The 23,831-nt window shown below is 42.7% G+C and overlaps 1 protein-coding gene across 5 annotated transcripts; it reads right to left on the reverse strand.

Annotated features, from left to right (window-relative positions):
• Positions 1–49: 49 nt before the first annotated feature.
• Positions 50–23,543, reverse strand: xrn2 (5'-3' exoribonuclease 2). Of its 5 annotated transcripts, none has more exons than XM_086061519.1 (31): positions 23,379–23,543; positions 20,632–20,759; positions 19,876–19,987; positions 19,691–19,802; positions 19,560–19,618; positions 19,272–19,361; positions 18,992–19,064; positions 18,440–18,490; positions 18,129–18,286; positions 17,971–18,045; positions 16,933–17,066; positions 16,798–16,855; positions 16,585–16,692; positions 16,460–16,504; positions 16,229–16,360; positions 16,091–16,141; positions 14,943–15,040; positions 14,433–14,568; positions 11,568–11,675; positions 11,400–11,489; positions 11,251–11,323; positions 11,084–11,167; positions 10,033–10,130; positions 9,883–9,962; positions 9,684–9,740; positions 8,406–8,474; positions 8,181–8,309; positions 7,063–7,194; positions 2,929–2,994; positions 885–1,146; positions 50–285 (listed from the first exon to the last, which is right to left on the reverse strand). In XM_086061519.1, the coding sequence occupies exons 2-31, from the start codon at positions 20,670–20,672 to the stop codon at positions 217–219; spliced, it is 2,850 nt and encodes a 949-aa protein (XP_085917645.1). In that variant the 5' UTR covers positions 20,673–20,759; positions 23,379–23,543; the 3' UTR covers positions 50–216. The 5 variants fall into 5 exon arrangements, with proteins under 5 accessions (XP_085917645.1, XP_085917644.1, XP_085917642.1 ...); XM_086061518.1 differs by lacking the exon at positions 23,379–23,543 and adding an exon at positions 21,316–21,557 and having other exon boundaries at positions 2,929–2,992; positions 7,073–7,194; positions 14,943–15,037; XM_086061516.1 differs by lacking the exon at positions 23,379–23,543 and adding an exon at positions 21,316–21,557 and having other exon boundaries at positions 14,943–15,037.
• Positions 23,544–23,831: the final 288 nt, after the last annotated feature.

Genomic DNA, 23,831 nt, shown 5'->3' on the forward strand with positions numbered 1-23,831 from the left:
TTTTTGATATTTGTACCAGATGAAAAAAAATAAATAAAAAGTGCACAAGTTTACATGACTTGTTCTTTTATTGGACAAGTTAGTAAAAGACAACATTGGAGAATCTCTCACATGTACAACATTGACTGATTTAAAAGTTCTACTTTTGTACTTATAGAAGCAAAATTAAATGAAAAAAAAAATTCATGTGACAAGAATAAAAAGGGGAAAAAAAGTTCATTTCCAGACGTATCTTCTGGACGGCGGCGGTGCAGGGTAACCACCTCTGTTGGAGCTGTCGTGGCCCTAAAAGCAAAACAAATTGCACTTATTCTAAAAACAAAACAAACAAAAAAAAGACCACCATTTGGAGGCTCTCAAATCCACTTGAGAAGTTTCAGTACACCGACAGGAAGTTGGTATACAAACCAAAGTCAAATCAATCCAAAAAAAGTAAGCTGCGACCTCCACCAAGGCTTCAACATTTCATTTGAGCAGTGAAATCAACCAAGATGAAATCAGTACATTTTTTTCACAGAAATATATATATATATATATATTTTTTTTATGTTCTGTCCCACTGCGGCAGATGTAAGAAAAATGATAATTTCTGATAATTAAATGCAACAAATTTGAAAATAAAAGTAATAAATAATAATAAAATATATACACATTTTTGGGGGGGGTAAAAAAAAAAAAAATCTTGAAATCCTCCCTTAAATTCTCCATCAACGTGAAACTCAAACTATCTCCACATATAGAATACAAACGAATAAGTGAGTAAAAAAAAAATTATATTACTATTACATTATGACTTGTTAGTTGCTTTATTTACACAATACAAAACGCCTGCAAACAAACTAACGAGTGATTCGCGAATTCCGAGCTGAGTGTTTCTTTGGTACCTGGTACTGCTGCCCGCGCTCGTCCCGCTGTTGGCGCCATTCGTTTGTTTGCGGCTGGAAGCGCTGCTGGTAGCCGCTGGGCCCGGCCCCGCCCCCGCCGCCGCCGCGGCTGGCGTTGTGTTGGTACGCCGCCCGCTGCGACTGCATGGAGCGATCCCAGCCGTGACCGCCACGGCCGCCGCCGCCGCCGCCGCCACCACCGCCACCACCACCGCCGCCGCCGCCTCTGCCGCCGCCGTGGTACGCCTGCTGCTGCTGCTGTCTGCAAACACAAACATCACGGCAAACTTCAAATTATGCCTCGGAATCGGCATTATTGACAAATATGAGAATAAATCAGAGAAAACAAGCTTTGTTTTGCTCGAGGCCCATTTTTGACAAACTTGATGTTTTATTCCAGCTGCTCAAAGGAAAATGCAAATTTTTTTTTTGTTGCGTTGTGTTTGTGAACGTCTCCTAATGAGCAGTGATGATTTGGTGACACGCCGCCACACCACAATGGGCCTGAAAAACTTCTGCAGCACAACTTTTGAGTTCTTCCTCCGTCCATCCATCCATCCGTCCGTCCGTCCGTCCGTCCGTCAAAATTATCGCCACCTCATTAAGTTGCACAAACCTCCTCCAGGGAAACTGAGCGGAAAGGAGCGAAAACATCCAAGTGCGATGCAGGGGTCGGGCTGGGGTCACGCGGAAAGCCGTTTGAGCGTATTCCATATCCAGATTAAATGCGTGCTTTGTCCTCGCTCGGAAGACCATTCAGTGCACGAGTGGAGCGTGCACGACTAGAACGACGCCATCAGAATTTAACAGCTCAGACCGTTGCCTTTTTTTTTGAAAAACATAAACTTTCCCTCGCCACTTGTTTGCAAATTGACGTTGACGCAATGTTGCAAAGTTGCCGCCTGGCAACCAAACTGCTTCGCTGCACTAGTAACGACCCAAACTAATCGCTATTAATCACGAGCAGCCTCGTTTATCCGTTTGAGCGTTGATCTTTACGGCCACGCAGATCCTTTAGGCTCACTAGTAGAAAACCTCCGTCTTATTAGTAACTTTTTTCCCTACAACTTTAGGACATTTGCACACTAGTAGAACAGTGCGCTACTAGTACTACTAGTTAACTACTATAGTTATATCATGTCACTAGTGGTAGTACAATAGTCAACTAGTGCAGTAGCTGCCAGTATGCCAAAGTTGTCCTACTAAGTCTGAAGAAATGTCATACTAGTAACACTTTGTAAACACATTTGAGCATTTATTTGACAATCGCCAGCTGAAGGTCCATTTTGTCCTCACGACACCCAAATTGGGTCAAAAAAGGTCCCACCCAACTTTTTCAGTTATTAAACAATTCAATGAAAACAATTATGAAAGTAAAATACCTTTAAAAAAAAATTTGGGCATGTTTTGTGGGTCATTCATTTGACCAAACTTCTGAATTTGGTCAAAAAAAAGAACTTACCCAACTTTTGGAGTTATTTAATCAAAAAAAGTCAAATTAAGAAATAACCCACAAAGCAACCAAATTATTTTTTTGGGGTGGGTTATTTAATTGACCCAACTTTTTGGGCAAATTCAATAAGGGTAAAAAATGAACCGACCCAACTTTTTTTAATTACTTAACCCAGAAAGTTGGATAAGATTATATTAATAACACACAATGCAACCCAATATTGGGGTAATTTTTTGGGTTATTCTTTTGACCCAAAAATCAAGAACCCACAAAACAACCCAATTCTTGGGTTATTCATCAGACCCAAACTTTTGGCTTAATTGAATAATTCAAAAAAGTTGAGTTGGTCCCTTTTTGACCCAATTTGGGTTATTTTTTTAACCCAACAGTTTTCAGAGCGTAGAGACAAAAAACATCAAGTCATTCTACGAGCGTACTAAACCGTCACACGAGTGAGGACAAACAGGATACGAGCGCACGGACCTTGAAGTGGCTATGAAATAAATGTTGGATGATTTGCAAGCAGAAGCCGAGCGGCGTTTTGATGAGATTGACCGCGAAGGTGCGAAGAGCTCCCAAGTGTGGACTCACCGTTGAAAGTGCGGCTGCTGCTGGAAGGACGGCGGCGTTCCCAGCAGGCCCCCCGATCTGGAATCTGCAACACAACAAAGAAATTTGCTCACAACAGGTTGCGCTCGCTTACAAAGACCCGAAAACGAGGCCGCCGCCTCACCGGGCTGCCGCCGACGAACCCGACATTAGCCCCGATCAAATCCAGTTTTAGTGAGCTCGGAGGGGCCGCGGGGGCAACATTTGCATGTTTTGTTGAGCAAATGAAGAAAAAGGAAAAAAAAAAAAAAAAAAAACGTATTGAGCCGGCGGCCATTGTGGACAACTCGAGTGGCTCGCTTCCATCGTGGCGCGGCGTTCACAACGGCCCACTTGAGGGAGGCCAAAAGAAAAAGAAGAAAAAAAGTATCCAGAGGCTTTTTTTCCAGATCCGCTGTTGCCATGGCGACGAGCAGCTGCCCGTTTGTTTTGCCAGTCCACCTGCACGCCAGGAAGTAAACACCTCCGTGGATATCATGTGACCATTAGGCTACAAGTCCCTTTTAGCAAAAAATAAATGCATAAATAATCACAATCATAATAAATCCAACTGGGTAGAGTTCAATGCTTGAAATAAATTTTTTTTTAATGGCTGCTCATCAAAACGTTAAGCAAACACTGACGCCGCGAGTCGCCATTCCGCCTGCTTCCATTTGCAGCTTATTTGGGGAAATTCTGTACTTGGAGTTTGCCAAAATGAAAGTTCAAAATGGCTGACTTCCTGTTCAACTTGGGCAGGGGTCTTTTAAGACTTTTTTGTGCGCCCCGTTATGACAGGCATGTCCAGCAAATTCTATGTCGATCAATAAAACTGCTTTTAGGGGTTATTTTTCTTTCTTTCTTCTTCTTTGCACGGCAAAATGGTTGCTACAAACCAAAATGGCTGACTTCTTGTTCAATTTGGGCAAGGATCTTTAAGACTTTTTTTTGTATAACTTGTTATGAGACATGTCTCGCAAATTGTGTGTTGATTGATAAAACTTTCGTTTTGGTGGTTAATTTTTGTAGCCTCTTTTCAGGGCAAAATGGCTGCCTCAAAGGAAAATGGCTGACTTCCTGTTCAATTTGAATCATGTCCTGTTATGATAGACGTACACCAAATGTCATATTTGGTGCAAGGAGCGTCAAGAGTCGAGTTAAAGAAAATAAAAAAAAAATCCCGTGGGTCGCGTGCTGAGTGTAAAATGGCTGCTTCAAAACAAAATGGCTGACGAATTCATTTTCAATCATGGGTCCTTGAGAATTTTTCGTGCGTCTTGTGACGAGAGATACATACACCAAATTTCGTGTTATTTGGTGAAACTAATGTTGGAAGATGAATTTTTGTGTGTGACTTTGGAAAAATTTTAAAAGGAGCCAAAATGAAAGAAAAAACTAATTCTGTTTCAATTTGAGGTCGGTTTGACGTTTGCTCATTTCAAGTGGAAGCACTTAGTTACCTATAAAGATTTGATTTCTGTGGAAGTTAATATGATGCTCTGAAAATAAAATAATAACATAAAAAAAAAATATATATATAAAAAAATACAATCAAAATAAAAAATCTAATACAAATAATCAAATAAAAATCTAATAAAAAAATAAAGTTGAATGGCGGGGTTTGCTCCAAATTGGATTTTTGTGGGAAAAACAACAGATTTAATTTCCATGCCCCCCCCCCGAGCCCTATAGTTACATTTGTGGCATCTTTTGAGATGCGGGAAAATGGCTGCAATCGGAGGTCAAGTAGGAAATATTGTCCAGGGGCCGAGCAGCGGCGCCACGCTCGGTCACGGCGTTATTGTTGCTCGACTTTTCCCCGTTTGATGATCTCGTCCGCCAACGCGGCTCAAGTGGACCACCCAGTCGGCTTCCAATTATAACGCCACGGCGCGCCGGCCTTCCTTTTGCCGGCCGCAAAAGGAGAGGGACGGACAAGTGGACACCTGTCAATCCTCTTTAATTAGCCATGATCTGAGAGCGTCTGGGCCTCCAGTGTGCTCGCACAAAGACCAACAAAAGGATTACGCCTGCAAATCCTGACAGCGCGCACTGGCCACTGTATTAGGGACGGATTACGAGCCCGCCGGGCAACTAAACGCCTCTTTTCAATTTAGATGCCGACTATTTGACTCAGCTCAAACAAAAACACTGAGGCGCTTTTTTTTTGTTTCGTTTTGTTTGCAGACGTCCGTTGGCGTGGCCGCGTCGCACAAAAACTTTCTCGTATGAAAGCGCCGATGTGCAACCGCCGCGCTGCGGGAAATTATTAATTTCACTTAACTGGAAAGAAAGTGAGTCACTTTGTTCTATTTTTCTATGCCGGCGACGGATAGTGACAGCACAGGACAATGTATTGTTTTTCAACAGATAGCAAAACGAAATTTCATATGACAAAATAAGTCATGCAAAGCTCACGTTTATGTGAATTTGTGGCAAAGTCGACTTGATCGGTCAGAAATTGTGTTACTACAAATTAACAGCATCTTTGTGCATCCGTTCCAGCGAGCTCGAGGTACAACAATTATTATTAATCGTTTGTAAACATGAACTTGAAAATCCAAAGAATACTCCGGGAGACAATGAGCAACATTTTTGCCGATTTTCAGACAGATAATAATAATAATAATAATCAACAAGATTGATTACCCAGATAATCGTTAGTTGCATTCCTACATGACAAAGGGGAGTTAAAATGACGAGCTGGGCTTAAATGTGAACATTTTCATGTATGGGTGTACTCACTTTTGTTGCCAGGAGGTTTGCCATGAACGGCTTCGTGTTGACTTTTTTAGATCGCTCTACAAACTTACGAGGTCATTGTTGAAACGTTTAATTTTTTTTATTTTGTTCCATGAAAAACACATTTTTGTCTGCCCAATAACAATTGCACAAGTCATTTTAAACTCTTTAAAAAAATATCAATGTGCTTGCTAAAATTTATTATTATTATTATTTTTTTTAATCGAGGCAAACTGGACTCTTATTTGTTGAATTAATTGTATTTTTTCCCCACCATTTTCTGTGCTTTAAAAAAATGAATCGGACAGTTATGCTATTAAGCTAACCATTCCCAAAAATGTGAGGGGTGTGCACACTTTAGTGAGATAGTTACTGTATGCGCCTAAAAAGGGAAAATTTTGATTAAAAGACAATTTATCGCACATACTGGCCTTAATTTAAGTTTGGTGCAAGTAAAGAAATAAAAAACATAAAATACTCCAAGAGGATGTCATCGTTAAAACGAAGTGACTCGCGGAGAGACGTTCCTTCTACTTTCTTAATTGAGAGCAGGTCAGAGGTTGGTCGGAGTTGTTAAGTTTGTAGCTTTTTGCCGGCACAATGGCCACCGGCAGAGCTCGGCCGCAGCTGCTTAGTGGACGCAAGCTGGTGGGACGGCCGCGCACAAAGACCCCCCGGCGGCCTCTCCGCAGGGGGGTGGCCACGTCGTCAATGGGGGGAACTTAACTTGGTTTTCGAGACCCTTCAGATTGTTTGTGCGCCCGTAAACCACAATGCCTGGCGGCAACATTTTTGCAGTTATCGGTTTCAAGCGACAGTTTCAAAACAGCCATCAGCCGAGTTGCTTCATCTGAACAGGAAAACATTTAAAGTTTATTAGCTGAAGTGAGCCACTCATGAAATGACAATTCTCAGTCGGATCCTATTTTTTTAAAAAACGCACGGGGGGGGGGGGGGGGGGGCTTGGTCTAATGGCGTCGTCGGACATCAGGACAAAGTGCGAGGAGCCAAAAGGGGTCATTTGTATGGAGAGGCGGCGGAGGAGCGCCATCGACTTGCAAATTGACACATCAAAGTCTGAGCGTGGGCGAGGATGGCGAGGTGATTAGGAGACGCCGCGTGTGGCGACGGCGCTTGAGATCATCAACGTGGTGGCGCAATTATTTCATTTGACTTCCATGCAAAAGCGGCGAGACGAGCGGAGGCGACACGTTGCGTCGGGGAATCTTAAAATGGAGCATGCCATGACTTTTATGCTAATTCGAGTTAGCCCGTCTATGGTGTTTCGCTTGATATGTTAGCATTAGGCTAGCCAGCTCGGTAGATGACATGATACGGTTTGGTAGGACATTTTGTTGTCGAAATGGAAATAAAGTTGATGTCTACTTTTCATCCCGTGTCTTACTTTGGAAGGACTGATGCTGGCCGCCGCGGGGAGAGCGGTAGCTTCCTTGGTGCTGGTAGCTGTTGGGAGGCGGGGCATTGCTGTACTGTCCTCTTCCGCCCTGTTGGTTTCGGATGGAGTGACTGCAAGAGGAACGAAAGGATGTCAAAGAGAAGGAAAAAAAAATAAAAAATTGAAAGGTGCTCATCATGAATTCCAAACACGTCGCCTTCGGGGGTGCCAGATGTTCAATTATTCCCGTTTCTTAATGATAATGTGGATGTGCGGAGGAGGAAGCGGAGATCATAATCAAGCGTGGCTGCTTAATGGGCGGCGTGGGGGGGTGGGGGGGGGGGGGGCAGGACAAACATTTGCACGTTTTGAAAAGAACCGTACAGATGCATAATAAACATCACACTGTTCATTTTTGTAAGAATTTCTCTTTTGCGGGCTTTTCTGCAGGTATCATTAAATCAAATTATTGATTTTTAATGCAAATGATGCATCATACTGCATATACTGTTTATGCATTAGGGCTGTCCGTCAACTACAATTTTTTTTTAATCGGAATTCATCGCATCATTTCCATGGTTAACTTGCAATTAATCACACGTTATAGAGCTATATCTACATTTTCATACTTTTTGTTAAAGAACAGGAAAAAAAGTGGACAAATAGCGTGAAACATTGAGTCATAGATTTGTGTTGAGGTCATTTTCTGCCACGAGATGGCATTAGTGTTTCAAGTTGGACATTGGTGACAGGAACAGTAAAAACATTTTTTTTTTTTTTAGAGCAATTGACATTTGCAGCATAAAGCGACTCGTGGACTTCCAGGCTATTTTGTCCATTGTAAATTACTAGTCAACAGGCAATTTTTTAAAATCACATTTAATATTGCTAAATTGTGTTATAGTGACTCCGTTGCACAACATTGTATGAAAATAAAGCATGAACTGCAACTGTATTTACACTTTTAATGCCTCTCAAAAAAAAGTCTTCTTTTAATGCCATTTTAGCGAATTCCATTCAAAGCATAAAATTAGCAGTCGCACGACACAGCACGTCGTTACTGGAAAGCCATTTCGTATTTCAGCAACATTGCGAGTGCGGCCCATGACAAACTCACCCCAAAGCTCTGAAGCCCGACTGGTCCAAGTGAGCCTGCTGCCTGTTGGGGTTGAAACCCAGCTGCGGTCTCCACGGCTGGTTCTCCCGCCGGTCCCAGTCCTCCGGTTTCAGCACGTTGGTGGCAAGCCTGAACGAAGCAAGCCGAGGCATTTCCTTGTCACGCGCCGCAATGCCAACGCAATTCTTTTTCATGCGACAGACGAAACGTGAACGTGTTACTGACTTGGCCCCGGGTAGGAGAACGGCCTTGAACACAAAACCGTCAGCAAACTGGGGGTCCTTGAACTTCACTCTGGAGGACAACACAACATGTATTCAATTCAATTGAAACCAACGCTTTTTTTTTTCTTTAAGGCTTATGTCTCCTTGACATTGCCTGTCAAACTTTGCATAAAATAAAGATGATCCCATTTTGTGCATTTAACAAAACGACACAACTTTGCTAAATGTGTGTGTGAAAAGCGCTTTGAGCACCATATAGTGCAGAAAGCGTTATATAAGCTCAGTCCATTTAATAAAATGTATTTTCATATTCTTGTTACTTAACATAAAAGGGGACAAATATGGTTACGAAATACAAATGTGGTTGTATCTTTTAGTTGATTGGTACAGTAATTTTATATTATTTACAGTTAAGATTGTGAAACATTGAGTCATAGATTTGTGTTGGGGTAAAAAAAGAAAAAAAATGCCACCAGGTGGCATTAATGTTTCATGTTGGAAGTTGCTGACAGGAACACTACATTTTTTTCTCTTGAAATTCGGAGCAATTAGTATTTGCAACATGAAGCAACTTGTGGACTTTCGCTCACTGTAAACTACTCACCAGTCCCCACAAATTGATATCTTTTTTTAATCACATATATTTTTGCTAAATTGTGTAATAGTGACTACTACTTGTATGCAAACGTTGTATGCAAAATAAAGCATGAACAAGTATTTACATTTTTAATGCCTCTCGGCATCGTATTTCATGTTTCTCAGCAAAATCCATTTAACGACTTTTTAATGGCCGGCGGACACACTGTGGGGAAACACCATCACCGGGCTAACAAAACTAGCATCAATTTTGCGGCCGTTAGAAGCCTTTCCCTAAATGATACATGAACACAAACAGTAGCAACACATGCAGACACACAATATACCAATACTCACAGGCATATATTATTTATCCTCTGTGTAAAATGACTAAAATCAGTGAAGCATGTGACATGTCCTATGTATTTAATGCCCCCTGGTGGCCAAGACATGCACACTTAATTATTTCCATTCAATTTATGTTGTTACTTTATATTTTCAGAATAGTGTGCGGCGATGTTTTTCTCATGATTAAATGTTTTGTTTTCACTCTTTTTTTGAGGGACGAATTGGATTATTAAGAAATCTTAATGACTCTAGTCTTAAAAATCAATCAAAATCCGCGCTGTACTCCAAAGTCAAAACTGGCGTGCAGCGAGCTGAGATGGAAAGACGACGACGACGACGGCCAAAAGGTTCTCACCCGACGGCGCTGTTGTGCGCGATGTCACGCAGCATGGGAATGGGCGAGCTCACCGTCCTGAGGGACAAAAAAAGAAGAAGAAAAGTTAAAAAAAAAAAAAAGGCGAGTGAGCTCGCCAGCGGGTCAGACGGGAAGACGAGCCGGCTCGCCTTCTGACCGGGAATGTGCAGGGAACTAGCATGAGCAAAGTGGTCCTTACTTATCTGGTAGGATAGGGTCGTCATCAAGAGATAATATACCTTGGATTCCATGGCAGAGCTCTGCAGGCATCTCAGTGGGCTGAAAGACAACGTCAACGTGATGGGACCCCCCCGCCAGTGCGCGTGCCAAAACATTCGGCCGGCGTTACCTCATGAGATTGTGCACGGTAAAGCTCCTGGACGAAGTCCGACAGCGGGTGGGACCTCCCGACGAACACCACGTCGCTTCCGAGACTGTTTCTCCTCACTGGAAGGCCAACGCAATTCAACTTGAATGTCAAGAATTAAACTCGGATCAGATTTCCCCATTGAAATAATCAGAAAATGCCAATAACGTGGCTTGCCTCTTTGCAGCAGTCACTCGTTATCGCGATGGGGCGGGGTCCCGCCTAGAATGTAATAAATGTCTCAACTCTTCTCTAAGCGCATCAGTGCGGCACTAATATTAGTCGTTCTACGCAGAGGATAAAGAGTATATGACTAGGTGGTGTTATATTGTATGCCTACATGGTACTGAACCATTTGTGAGCAACCGGTCGCTTGAAGGGTTAAAGCAACTGCAAACTCCAAAATAGATGCTAATTAGTGGTAGCATTAAGCTAGCACAGCCTTTCAGTGCTATTTTATGGAGGACCAAAACTGCCAAAATTAAAAATAAATACAAAAATAAATGTGGAAATAAATACAAAAATAAATATATAAATAACATTAAATATCAATCAATAAAAGCGGTCACATTTGTTAATTTCATGCTGCAGACACTGTCAGGACGAAATGTTATTCAAATGAGGGGGCGGTCCTAAGCGTGTCTTAGGTTGGACTCCGACGTTGCAAACTGCCTTTGAATGGTTGAGTGAGCGGTTGCTCGACATCAAGTATAATATATATTGTTTTTATTTCCATTTATTTATTTATTTTTGTATTTAATAATTTTTTTAACCGATTTTATTTTAACTTTTAATTTATTCATTTATTTTTTAATGTTGGCAGTTTTGGTCCTGCATATTATTTTGCTTTATTAGAAACAAATCAAGTGATTTTGTGGGCGCTGGAAGCTATTAATGGCATTTCGATTCATTTCAATGAGAAAAATGGACTTTATGTCCGATCAAATTGAGTTACAAGCTTGGTCACAGAACAAATTAAACTCTTAATTGAACTTAATGAGCACGACAAAATGCGGGTCAAAGTGCGACTGACCTTCTTCGGACGTGAGGTCCGGATAGACGTCGGCCAGGGCGGCCCGCAGACGCCGCTCGTCCACAAACGGCAACAAGGCCACGCCTTCGAAAAAAGGAAACCAGGAAAAAGTGTTCAACAGAGCACGCAGGAAGTGGACGGCAGACGTCTCTCTCTCTCTCTCTCACCTTGCCAGGCGTACTTCTTCCCGTTCAGGTCTATCGCAAAGTCGTCGGGGTAGAAGTCGATGATGGAGGAGTCCTGTGGCGCGACCGATGACAAACGGTCAACAGCGACGACCAAAGGGAAAAAATGTTTTCAATTGCTGCCAACTCACTGGAGTCATCATCAGGTTGCGCCACGTTTCTGGCAGGAAGTTGCCACTGGCGGCAGGAAACACGCTCATCAGCTGCTCCAGGGGCTTGAACTGCGCACACGATGGAAAAACAAAAAGTCGTATGGACTTCACACGCAGGCGTCCCCGGTCAACCCCGGCCGGGCTTACCGGTTTGGTTCCTCTCTCAAAGTCGGAGAACATTCCTTCAATGTCCTTGAAGTCCGAGGCGAAGGGGGCGTAGTGAAAGGGGAAGAACCACTTCCAGGAGGCGCAGCCCTGCAAGCGCACCAAAGGTGTCAACGACCCGCTCGTCCTTTTGTCTTTTCAACGGATGACGTCGTCCTGGTCCAAATATCGCTTTAGCGCTCTTCAGACGAAAAGTTCATCCAATGGGGCTAACGCTGACATTTTAACTTCTCAATCCCCTTTTTGCTACTCCACAAGGAAGAACTGCACTTCGACTTCATGTCAACGAGATTACGAATTTTGGAAAGTTGCACTATGACGTGTAAAACGAGTGCGCCGCTGATTTAAATGTGGAAATGAGCGGTTAGCATGACAAAAGGAGGCCCGGTTGGGATCTTTTACGGCAATACGACATTCGTCACATCTCGCTGGGTGACTGCATCCGAGGGTCCGAAAATTGGGTTGAGTTTGTCATCTTGATTATCTCCAGCCAACCGCTATTTTAATTAGAAAAATGTTAGCAGAGGATTTTAAACAAAAACATCTGTCGATATCCACAAGGGAGACTTTATTAGGGACATAAGCCGATAGAAAAATTACTGCATAGGAGTTTGTTGTGCCTTAAATACTCGAGGCTAAAAATATTTTTTAAAGTTTAATTTAAAAGTACACTTAATTAATTAATTACTATTAATTTATTTTTTGAGTGTTACTTTAAATCGATCGTGTGATCGGTAACCGGGGCCAAACAAAATCATTTGAAATTAAAAAATTTATAATTCCAAAGTTAAGAAAAAAATATTCATTTGTTTCCTTGATAGCGGCATGAAAAAGTATCATGTTGGGATATTGTTATTAAAAAAATTAAGACCATTTGGATGTGCTCTTATTTTGTCTTTATGCGTTGCTGAGGTACTGGACTCCGTTTCAACAGATACAAAATGAAGTGCAAAAATGGGATTGGGACGGCCCTAATATATAAATACAAAATCCATCCATCCATCCATCCATTTTCTGTACCGCTTGTCCTCACAAGGGTCGCTTAAATACAAAATCATTTAATTTAAATGTAAAATATTACATTTTTGTGACCGAGTAAGTACAAACATTTTAGGCTTTCAAGAGCGAGCCTATCAACTTATTGAACTAGGGCTGTGCAATTAATTGAAATTCAATTATTACACTCCACAATTACAAAATTGGCATAATCGTGAAAAAAGAAAAGAAAAGATTATTCATATTAATTTTGAGTTGCATACCAAATAAATCATGATGAATATTTTCTTATAATCGAACAGCCCCATATTGAACCACATTTGGCATATTTACATTGCCTTCCATCATACAATTATTACCCAAGACGCCGTGTGGATGCAAAACGGCGTTCATGAAGCACGGGGAGAACACGTTCAAATTTAATTCACTACCAACTCTCGTTTCGTCTCATTTTAGGATGCGGGTGGGGCGGTGGGAGTGTGTCAAATTCCATCTCTCAAATGGCGGCAGTCCGTTTGAGCCCCCCGTGATAAACGTAAGACAAATAGAAGGTCCTTATTGGAGCGGGGACGATCAGAAGTGATTTAGGGAGCAAAGTGTGAATCACGTCTTCGGTGTTTTGGGCGAAGCCCGCGTCCCCGCCTTCCTCCCCCCTGGCGGGTCACTTGGCGATCCGCGCGTGACACGAACGCCGTTGGCAGCGACACCGTGAATGCGCGGCGGCGCCGAGCAGACACGTCCCGTCTGCCGAGGACCTTTTAATCAATTCAGAGCGGCCCGCTGAGACCGGCTTTGGATTGCCGAGCATGTGGAGACAACCCCCCCCCCCCCACACACCCTTCGCGCTTCCCCACCCGATCCTCCCCGTCGGCCCCCTCAGACTGATCCACCTCAGCTCTGGTAAAGAGGGCGCCACTTGCGATCTTCAACATTTTCAAACGATGACACCTTTAATAAATCAGTGTAAATATTTATGTGATACTTTATTTGACTTTCTTTACTGTTGTCTGCAAAGTGGGCCAGGTCTGCATTTGCAAATGAGAACCTCTCAAATTCCCTTACCTGGACGAATGAAGATTAAATAAATAACAGCTATGTTTGACGTTCTGAAGTGTTTAGGGATCAATATTAGGGCTGCCATTATTGAATCTTTATAAAATTGCCTATCCTATTGTCATATTGATTATTCTAGCAAATAATCGCCCTCTGGCCACCTCACTGACCCAATAAAATGTTTGTTTTTTGTTTACTAAGGTTTAAACCTGAGTTCAATTGAGCGGATATAACTACTCATTATTTATTATCTTCTGCACATATGCATTAATTCATTAAACACCAACAAAATTAGCCTAGCAATCGCGGTTAGCATTAGCACGCTACCGATAAATCCATTACGGTTGAACGTGAGTTGAATTGAGTGGAGAAAACCACTAATTGTTTATAATCTTTTGCGCATGAGCATTATTAAACACCAACAAAATTAGCCTATGCTAAACGCTTAGCAATCGCGAATAGCATGCTAGTGATGACCATTTAAGGTAAACAAACACTAACCACCATTTAGTTCACACATACAAAACATCACTATAGCTACCTTAAAAGTCACTTACAGACGACGCTTCAGAAAAGAGTTCCGGCGGAGCATTTTCAGTCGACCATAAAAAAAAAAAAAAATTTTAAAGTTGATTTACATGACTTGTTGACTTTTTTTCCCCAGCCCTAAAGGCCGTGTTGAACCTATACGGTGTTCTCGTCAAGCCGTTTTGAGGAAAATCAAATGGCGGCCATTACTGTAAATAAATCGTGCAATACTTTGTTCCCAAGCGAGCGGACGTTTGCTGGCGGCCTCACCTGGTAGTAGTAGCGCAGAACCCAGCACAGGCCCTCCACGTACGACTGGACCACCTTCTGCCTGAAGTCGTCGTCGGACACGTCCACGTCAAACTTCGTCTTGTAGTAGCGCTGCTTCCAGCCGTCCTCCCACAACCTGCCGACAGCCCGTGTTTAGCGGGGGAAGGGCCTCCCCAGCGCCAACCGTCAATCAAACGCCTTTCATTCTAAGAGGCCGCGCCGCTTCCCGCGTGAGCGGAATTCTTTATCGCTTCGGACACCTTGGGAAATTCAAATAAATGGAGGCCGCGCGGCATCTGTGCCGCCGCCGCCGCCGAGGCCTGGCGCGGCCTGCGGGGAGCGCCGCCTCCTGAAGGGGACGCCTCCATGAATACCAAATCATTCCGGCGGATTTGGCCGATTTGTTAAGTGAGTCACGCAGGAATTGACTGCTTTCCATTTTAATCGCGTGTGTGTGCGTTCTCGTGTCGGCTCCTTCGTGTGTGAATCTTATCTTTATACTGCGCCTACCTGACGTTGTCTTCCGGCTCGGGCTCGTCGTCGCTGTCTGCTTTTCTCTTCACGCCTCTGTTGTTGTTGTTAGCGTCGTCGCTGGGGCCTGCAAACTGCTGACGCCACAAACATGCAATAGAGATAAACCGATTATCTGCTGGGGTGGTTATCGGCACCGATATTCAGCATTTTGACAAATATCGGCATCGGCCTTTTTCAACAAACATACGGCCAATAATAGAACAAATTTAAAACTGTTGACTTCAGGGAACTATTAATTTAAATTTTCATTTAACTTTGTAAAAGATGCTGCTGACACTGAGAACTCTCGGCACCTGTTTTGTTTGAAATATTATATTTCAGACATTTTGAAAAACATCAACAACAACAAAGGGGCTATTTATGGAGGACCAAAACAGCCAAAATAAAAAATAAATAAATAAATGACTAAGAAAAAAAACGGATATAACAAATAATAAAAAAATTAAATTAGAAAAATTATATAAATGGAAAAATATATATATCAATAAATAAAAATTTGCTCAACTTTTAAAACAATTGTGTTGACTAAGAAAAGAAAAAAATCAAATAATTTACAAATCTTATAAGTTGTTCAATTAAATATGCTTAAAACAAATTTTATTGCGGCAATATTTTCTTACTTTTAGTGAAAATGAACATCAGCTCCAAATATAGGTCATCGGCCTCCTTGACGACCAATAATCTATCTCAGTCCCACAAAAACCCATGTCAGTCTACTTCTAAGATGGACTAAAATGAACGATCACATTTTTTTCCCTATTCCTGATTTTAAATCTTTGCCCCTCCACTTTTGCTAATAAAAAAAAGCATGAAAGAATAAACTTTTGCTTTTCGTTTTCTAGAATTTGTTTGATTTCTCAGCTAAATGTTCTTGACCACTCTAAAAGAAGATTCCTTTTGAAAATCAGGTGCATCCTCCAGTGCCTTGGTACACGTCAAAGCACTCATCTTGGTCATGTGATACAGTCGTAAAAAAGTCAGCCACAAACTAGCAAATATGAGGTTGTTGTTTTTTTTTAATCCGCTGGTTTTCTGAATTAAAATCAAGGCAGAAAATACAGTCAAGAGACTGTCTTTAAAAAAAAAAAAAAAAAAATGTGGCGACTAACAAATATCAAACTCACATTGCCGCCACCCCCGTTCTTGATCATGGCCTTGAGGGACTGAGCGGCATCCTGAACAAGAACACACACACTTTGAAAACACACAACAAGGAGACTTTTTTTTTTTTTTTTCCAACTTGATGAATTTTGAGGACGCACCCTGTTGGACTGCATCCTCATGTCGTAGGCTTGCTGGCGAGCGTTGTCCACGGCGCCCGGCTGGTATCCTCTGCCAAGCGCGTGCGGGGCAAACTGGCCCCCGGCGAGGTAGGCGGGGCCTTGCTGCTCCCTCTGAGAGGAGTCAAAAAAATAAACCTCTCAAGTCTTCGACACAATTTTAAGCATCACAAACTGGCTTTGCGCTGTCGATTTGAACATTTTACTGAGTACCTTCATCCTTTGCCGTTTTTCTTTCATCCTTCTCTTAAAGCCTTCCTAAACGAGGAAACAAAAATGTTAGTTTGAACTTTGACCCCCACCTTGGTGCGATTTCTAACGTATAAAACAAGACTTGCGTCGTCGTCTTTGCGTTTCTTGAAGATGTTGTCCTCGGCCACGCCCACGGCCTGCATGATCATCTCAACGCGCGACAGGTTGACGTAGCCGTTCTCCGTCAGGTAGCCCTGCACGCACCGCGCACACACACACACACACAGCCCTCGGATTGGACTCCGTTTCCCAGCATGCACGGCAGCCAGGAGGCCAAACTGCGACCGGGTTATACTCACTCCGGTTTTGTGCACCACGTCTTTGTAGATCCTGACCAGTCGATCTATCGCCCCCTCTCTGGAAGATAGGAGCAACATCGAGTATTAGATTTAGCTGTCCCCGTTTTGGAGCGTCACGCACGTGCGAGATGTGACCTGATTTCCAAGGACGGCAGGTGAGGGAGGAAGTCGTTTCCGACAAAGAAACACATGAAGACCCAGTCGTCCACGCTCCTCTCGAAGTCAAACGGGAAGGGCAGGCTGGCCATGGTCAACTCTCGAGCCAGATACTGAAACACAGCGCGGCACCGTTAACAGATCGTTGTGACAAGTGCGCACATACACAGAAAGATCCAACGATGACTTGTCAAACAAATTCAAATGAACACACAAATAGAAACCTCACACATTGTTTTCATTTATTTGGGTAAATTATTGTAGACTATTCACCCCAAACTGTTAATGTCGTGTTCATTGGAATTTTTGTTTTTTTAAATTGTTTTCTGGTATTGTGCTTTGGTGTTGCTCATATGCCATAGATGCTCTTCACTGCCCCCTATAGTCTGGGAGAATATCAGCATCAGGGTCCATTTTATAGGTTGTGTTTGGTTTTGATTCAAGTGCGTTTTTGTTGTCTTGGGTCATAATTGAATTGGCAGTTTTGTCTGTTAAATATCTTATTTTCTGAGCTTAATATTTAATATATATAGTAATTCATTTGGTCCCAAAAACATCTAAATACGTTCTATTTTAAATGTTATAATTGCCCCAAAGACATATTTATACTTTATACTTGTTTTTTTATTCAAGTGATTTTTTGTTAACGGGGGCTGACAGTCCATTTTATTTAATGTTTTTGATGGTTTTAGTTATTTAGTTTTGGATATTTACAAAAAAAATTTTTTTTTTAAATACGCTCAAGAAATAAAGTTTACTTTATCTTCAAACTGATGTAATTGCATTATTATACCGCAATATTATCATTTATCGCAGTATTTTCTGGGGCAACATTTTTTTTATTGTGACAGGCCTAACTAACTACTGTAGTGACTTTTTAGTGTGTAAGGCTTTAAAAAGCAAGGCGCGATCTTGTGAGTGACGTGGGCGTCGGCCAAAGACAGTACAGGTTTAACAGCCTACGTGTGTGAGAATATTTATGGCTTCAGTTCAATTCGAAAGCAACACAAACGTTACCTCTCTGAGCACGCACAGCCTGATGTATATGAACTCCTGCTCCGCAACCGGCATGGTATCCGCAAATTCATCATGCTGGAAGACAAACAAGTCAAAAAGTGAAGCGTTTTACTCGCAAGTATTGACGACAGTGTTGAGAGCCGAAGGCGTGATCGGACCTGGCCTTGCTTCTCCCGGGCGACGCCTTGACACTCTTTGATTTCGTGGCCCATTTGGCCGCAGAGCGCACACGGTCGAGGCTTGTTGGGTTTGAACTCCTCCCGGATGATGGTGAAGTTGGGCTCGTGCGTGGCCAAGCCCAGCATGATCAGGTCCGCTGATTGGTCGCCACGCACAAAGCCACAGGTGTTTATTTTGGAACAAATGTGTCATATTGGTGGTATTTTTTGTGTGTGTGTGTGTGTGTGTGTGTGTGTGTGTGTGTGTGTGTGTGTGTGTGTGTGTGTGTGTGTGTGTACTGAAGACTGACCGTCAGCACCGCACAGGCAGTGATGGGTGTTGGGGTCGTGGTTGGGCTGAGCTGCGGATGACAAAAAAAAAAAATGTTTGCGGTGATGAATGCCAAATATAAACGGGCTTCTTTTGAGAATCAAGTCAATGCAATAAAAAGTTTGAACTTTGACCCCATCTTGTGGCTTATTGCCGCAGATGAACTAGGTTGAAATGAAGTGAGGATCTCCATTTAAAGAAAAGAGTGTGCTTTGCTGCCAAGGAACTAGAGTATGTTGAAGTGAGTTGAGGAATTTCAATAAGACAAAAAAAATTTGCCACCATTTTGTGGCATCCGTTCACAATAACAATCCTTTCTTTGGTATATAATTTTTAATAATAATCCTATTCCAATTAAACCAACATGTGGATCCTAGATTTCATAGGCATTTAAAAGATGCCTATTTTTTTGGGGGGGGGGGGGGCAACAACGTTCTAACAAATTTATACTTTTTACAGAAAAAACTATATTATGTGTAAATACATTTTAAGATCATTTAAATATGTGTTTTAACACCAGTGTGAGCCACACCTCTCTGTCTCCTGATGTAGTCCATAATCTTGTGTTCGCCTTCGCCCGGAACGCTGGCGTCAGACAGGAAGACCTTGGCGACCCCCAAAAGAAAAATGACTTGTTAGCGACATTATAGACTCAACGTACACTCACGTTTTTCAGTATCCCTCGCAAAAAACGGGGGTTCCCTGGTTTCTCTTTTGTGCTGGCTCGCAACTACGTTGTCCCTCGTCAATCATTATGATTGATCAGCGGCAAAGCGAGTTAACATTTGGCAGCAGAGAGACGACGAGCTCACCGTGATGTTTCGCCATCCCGGGTCATTGCTGAGTCTGTCTGAGATGTAATAGCGAAGGCAGTGCGCCAAGTTGTCCATGAATTCCGTCCCCTGGAGACACAAGAGAATCGCCCATCACCTCAAGACCTTCCAATAATAATAATAATAAAATGTGAATCTGAAAAGATTGCTCCTTCTGCATTTATTGTCAAAGCAGTATTGATTACGTTACCCTGCAAGGTCAATAACTGTTCGCCTCTCAAATTTCAAATCAAAGAAGCCGTGTATATTTGATTTCAATGAACTTACTGGCGTGATGCAGTTGCTATCAAACCTCTCCTTAATCTCCTCAGGTGGCAGGTAACCTCCTGTGTTAAGAAAACATACACGTCCGTGTCATTGTGTGACGACGAGTTTGCCTCTGGTGCGTGGAAACCAACCTCTCTGGATGACCTCCTCCCGAATGCGATTCTTCTCCTCTGTGAGCTCCACGCCTTCTTTGGAAGCACGGAAGCGGCGAGAGCGCTGCTGGTTCATTTTGGCACGCGGGGCCTGGTCGGACGATGAACAGTGAGATCGTTTTGGAGCGCGGCAGAAAAATGTTCGGCGGGTCAGAGTCGCATACCACGCCGTCGATGGCCATGTACAAAATTCTCCTGGGACGCACGATATTGAACAGGCGGTCGATGTACTCAAAGATGGCCACCATCATCTCATCCTCGTTTTTGGGCGCCGGTCTGCGGACACGTAAAAGGTTAGCATTTCAAACAAAAACTGGATGAGCCACACAACATCTACTGACGTTTATTGCTCATTTGGAATTCATAAATTTAAGAATCACATTTCCTGCAAATAGCAACGTGTCGAGTGGCCGCCATCAAAAAAAAAAAACATGGAATGGGCTATTCGATACTCTGTAACAAATAAATTCCCCAAAAAAGAAAAAGATTACCCAAGACCATGATCGCTACTGCGCCTTTTCATCAATGTTTGTTCTATTTGTGCTATTTAACTCTGCTGCTATTTTTAAAGCAAGTAACCCGAACTGAAACGTCACATCCATTTTTTTCTATCCACACCTATTGGTGGATATTAAGAATAGAAACTTGTCTGCAGATAAATGAGCCCAGAAAAAATTTCACGTCGTACTGCTTTATTCTAATTTCAAGGCAATTTTTCACCAGATTTCACACAAAGTTCCTCAAAAAACTCAGTTTCTCCAGAACCCCATTTTCAAAATTATTTGTGTTGTACTCATTGTTGAAGCCGCCATTCCAACCGGACTCAACATTTTGACACCGTCATCTCAGGTAAATCTTGTCACGCTGCTACTAATAATGAAAAGAAGAAAAAGAAAAGAAAAAAATATATCATTTCATACTTGTCCTCCGGATGTGTACAAGGGTGTATGATCCCGTTCATGTCCAAGTACAAATTGTCAAACTCCACCTCGTTGGGGTTTGGTTTGGTTGTGTCAACGGGGATACGAACCCCATTGCACTCTCTACCCTGGAAGACACAAACATCAAATATTTAGAATAAATCAAAAATGTACAAATGAGATACCTCGGGAACTTAGATGAAAACACATCCTCATTTGCATACTTGTGTTATATTCCTTATGAAATGAGCTTTAAAAACCAAATGAATGTTAAATATGGAAAAATGTAACCAATTATTTGTTGTAAACTTCATTTCAGAGTTTGCACGACACTGGCAAAGGCCACACGAGTTTACGTGGTATTCCTCAATAGTATTTGGCAAATTAAGGCAGCTGCTCAGGTGTTCAATACCCAAATGAATATAAACGTAATTTTTTTTGGACTCAACTTGCTTAATAGTTGAACAACTTGGAAAGTTCGGGGCACTGGCGACCAAGTTAAAGTACAACATGCCCTAGGCCTGACTAACCGCGTTGCAATTACTTTCGTTTTCGTGAGTCATATTCAATGCCCGGTTAGTGTGCAAAATTGAAAACATTGCAAACGAGTCGTCATATAGACTTGAATTGCTACGCACATGCGTCTGTTTTGCAAACTGCGATGCTACTATGCTAACGGCTTACCTTCTCCTCCACGCAATGTACAATAATGGAGGGATATTTGCGACTCAGCCAACGGAAAAATGCGGGGACTCCCATCTTTGCTAAACTATCACTTTCTCCGCGGTGCGATAAAAACGTACACACGCGAAACCAACTGCCTTAAAACATCAATTACAACACGAACTTCTAAATAATAACCGAGTGAGAAATTGATCTAGCTTGTAGCTACATGCTTGTCAGGAATCGTGTATTTCTTCCGGGTCACGCCGTTGCCCATTTCCGGGGAGTCTTCAGTGACACTTCACGGTGTTGCCACAGCGACGCTGCCGGCCAAAGCTGATATTACAAGTTCTACACGTAATAGCCACATCTAGTACATGTGGTCGGATGTTGCAAAATGTGAGGCCGCCATCTAGTGGTAGCTATCTAAAGTGCAGGCAGATTTTTTTTTGCTTGCTTGCATCAGGACCAAACAAATTGGTCAAGTGATGGCTAGTCGTAACTCCGGTAACTTTTAAGGCGCCATATTAGCAGCAGAGAATAATTTTACATAATATAATGAATGTGCAACAATAAATCCACTACCAAGCGATTAGCAAATAAATCGTTAATCATTTAGTGTCTTTGGCAAACTTAAAATTGTCCAAATCCTTCAGTCCCTCAACAGTAAATATTCTTAGATTTCTGTGTATTGTGCTTTTTACTGCACTTTGGAAAACCACATTTTTATCGGTTTTCTGACGGGTGATATGGAGCAAAAATGTTGTCTGTTTATTTCCATCACACAGACAAATGTTTCTACCAAATCCCACATAACGTGAAAGTGATTGTTGGTACCCCAGATGGATGGATGGCAAAAAAAAAAAAAAAAAAAGTAAACCTAATGATCATTTAAGAAACACCACATGGCCTGCTGATCATTTCAAAGGCATCAAATCTCCATGCAGGCAAAGCAGCAGGGGGGGGGGGGGGGGTACTGGGGGGCGGGGCTCATTTCACACAAAGCTGTCGCTTAAGAATTCAAACAACATTTAATCTCATTTCACCTCAAACACATCACACACACACACACAATTACTCGCCCACACGTCTAACGTGTACGTGAAAACGGTCTGCAGTACGCCTCAACTTTTTCTCGGCCGTCTTTGATGAACCCGCCCCTTCAGTTGGGACATGAAAAGCTCAGCAGGAAGTCACATGGTGTCATGCACAAATGGCAGCGTGGCATGTGGCCTCTGTAGGTCTTCTTCCACACGCTTTCCATTGTGACAAACACACCAACGCGTATGTTCAGTGGACCATTAAGATTGCTGTATGTATTGCTGTCATTGGAGCTCATATAGTTAAAAATAAAGCAATATTACAGCCAAGGGCAAGATCGTCAAAAAGCTCGTATTGTAACTCCTTGATGTGTTTTTACAAAAGATAAAACATTAGACATCATGTTTTTGTAAAATTGATCTTTATTGCCTTTGAACGTGCATATAGAGTAACGAAAATGACTTAACAGACACAACCCGTTTAAGAAACATGAAAAATAATGACCAACGATTAGATAAGAAAAGAAGGCCGGGAGGGGTGGGGTGGGGGGGGCACAGACAAGGCGGACAAAGGGAGCATAGTGTGAGCCTGGAAAAAAAGACAAAACACATACAGACATTGACAAGGGAGCGGGTGTGTTAAAGCAATCGGCGAATTTGAATTTTCTGATTCGAATCAGAGCAAATCTTATGAATATTGTCCCGTGTGCTGCCAGATTTGAATTGACGTATGTTGGTGAGTGCCGTGCGGCAGCTTTAGGTTGACTTTGCTCCTGAAACTTCCTCTCGCTGTCAAATCCAGCCAATTTCAGAACATTTATTGAATTGCTTAGGGGGTCATTTAAGAGGTCGTCTGTGGACAAAATAGTAATTTATATTGAAAAATTGCAGATAATGCATTCTTTAATCCCACAGGCCTTATGCTTGTGGCCATTTTCTTTCTACTGAAACTTGCCTCCCCCCCCCCCCCCCCCCCCCCCCCGGGTAATTGAAAGCAGATAAGAGAAGTTGTTATTGCAAGTAAGAAGACATTGATGGCATTACCTCCCACCTTGAAGGTGACGACCTCCTCTTTCCTGTGATGACCTTCAAAAGTGACTTTGCAGCACCTCAAATGTGATCTTGTGGCCAGCGCAAGAAACCTGTGACAAGCAGCCAGCGAGCGTTTTTGATATGCGACTGCTCGCCATTAGCCGCCCCATCAAAGTCGGACCCGGAGGGAGGGGGGGGGGGGGTTTAGGCCCGGCCCTTCTTATCTCCGCTTAGCGTCTTGGAGGCTTTTAAACGGCTCATTTACAAACGAGTTGGGTCGGTCTCGTTAGAGGCGAGGCGGAGAGGGGGCGGATGGATACCTCGCATGCTCATTACGTGCAAACGCCACGGCAGGGGAGGGGGAGGGGGAGGGGGGGAAGGGGGGGGGGTGCAAGGACATAAGAAAAGGGTCTCCTTTGAGGACACACGGCCACCTCGGAAATGCATGGGCGCGCACACGCAAAC

This window comes from Leptonotus elevatus, chromosome 18 (assembly GCF_054856555.1).
Source record: "Leptonotus elevatus isolate MCC_2025b chromosome 18, RoL_Lele_1.0, whole genome shotgun sequence".
Taxonomy (NCBI): Eukaryota; Metazoa; Chordata; class Actinopteri; order Syngnathiformes; family Syngnathidae; genus Leptonotus; species Leptonotus elevatus.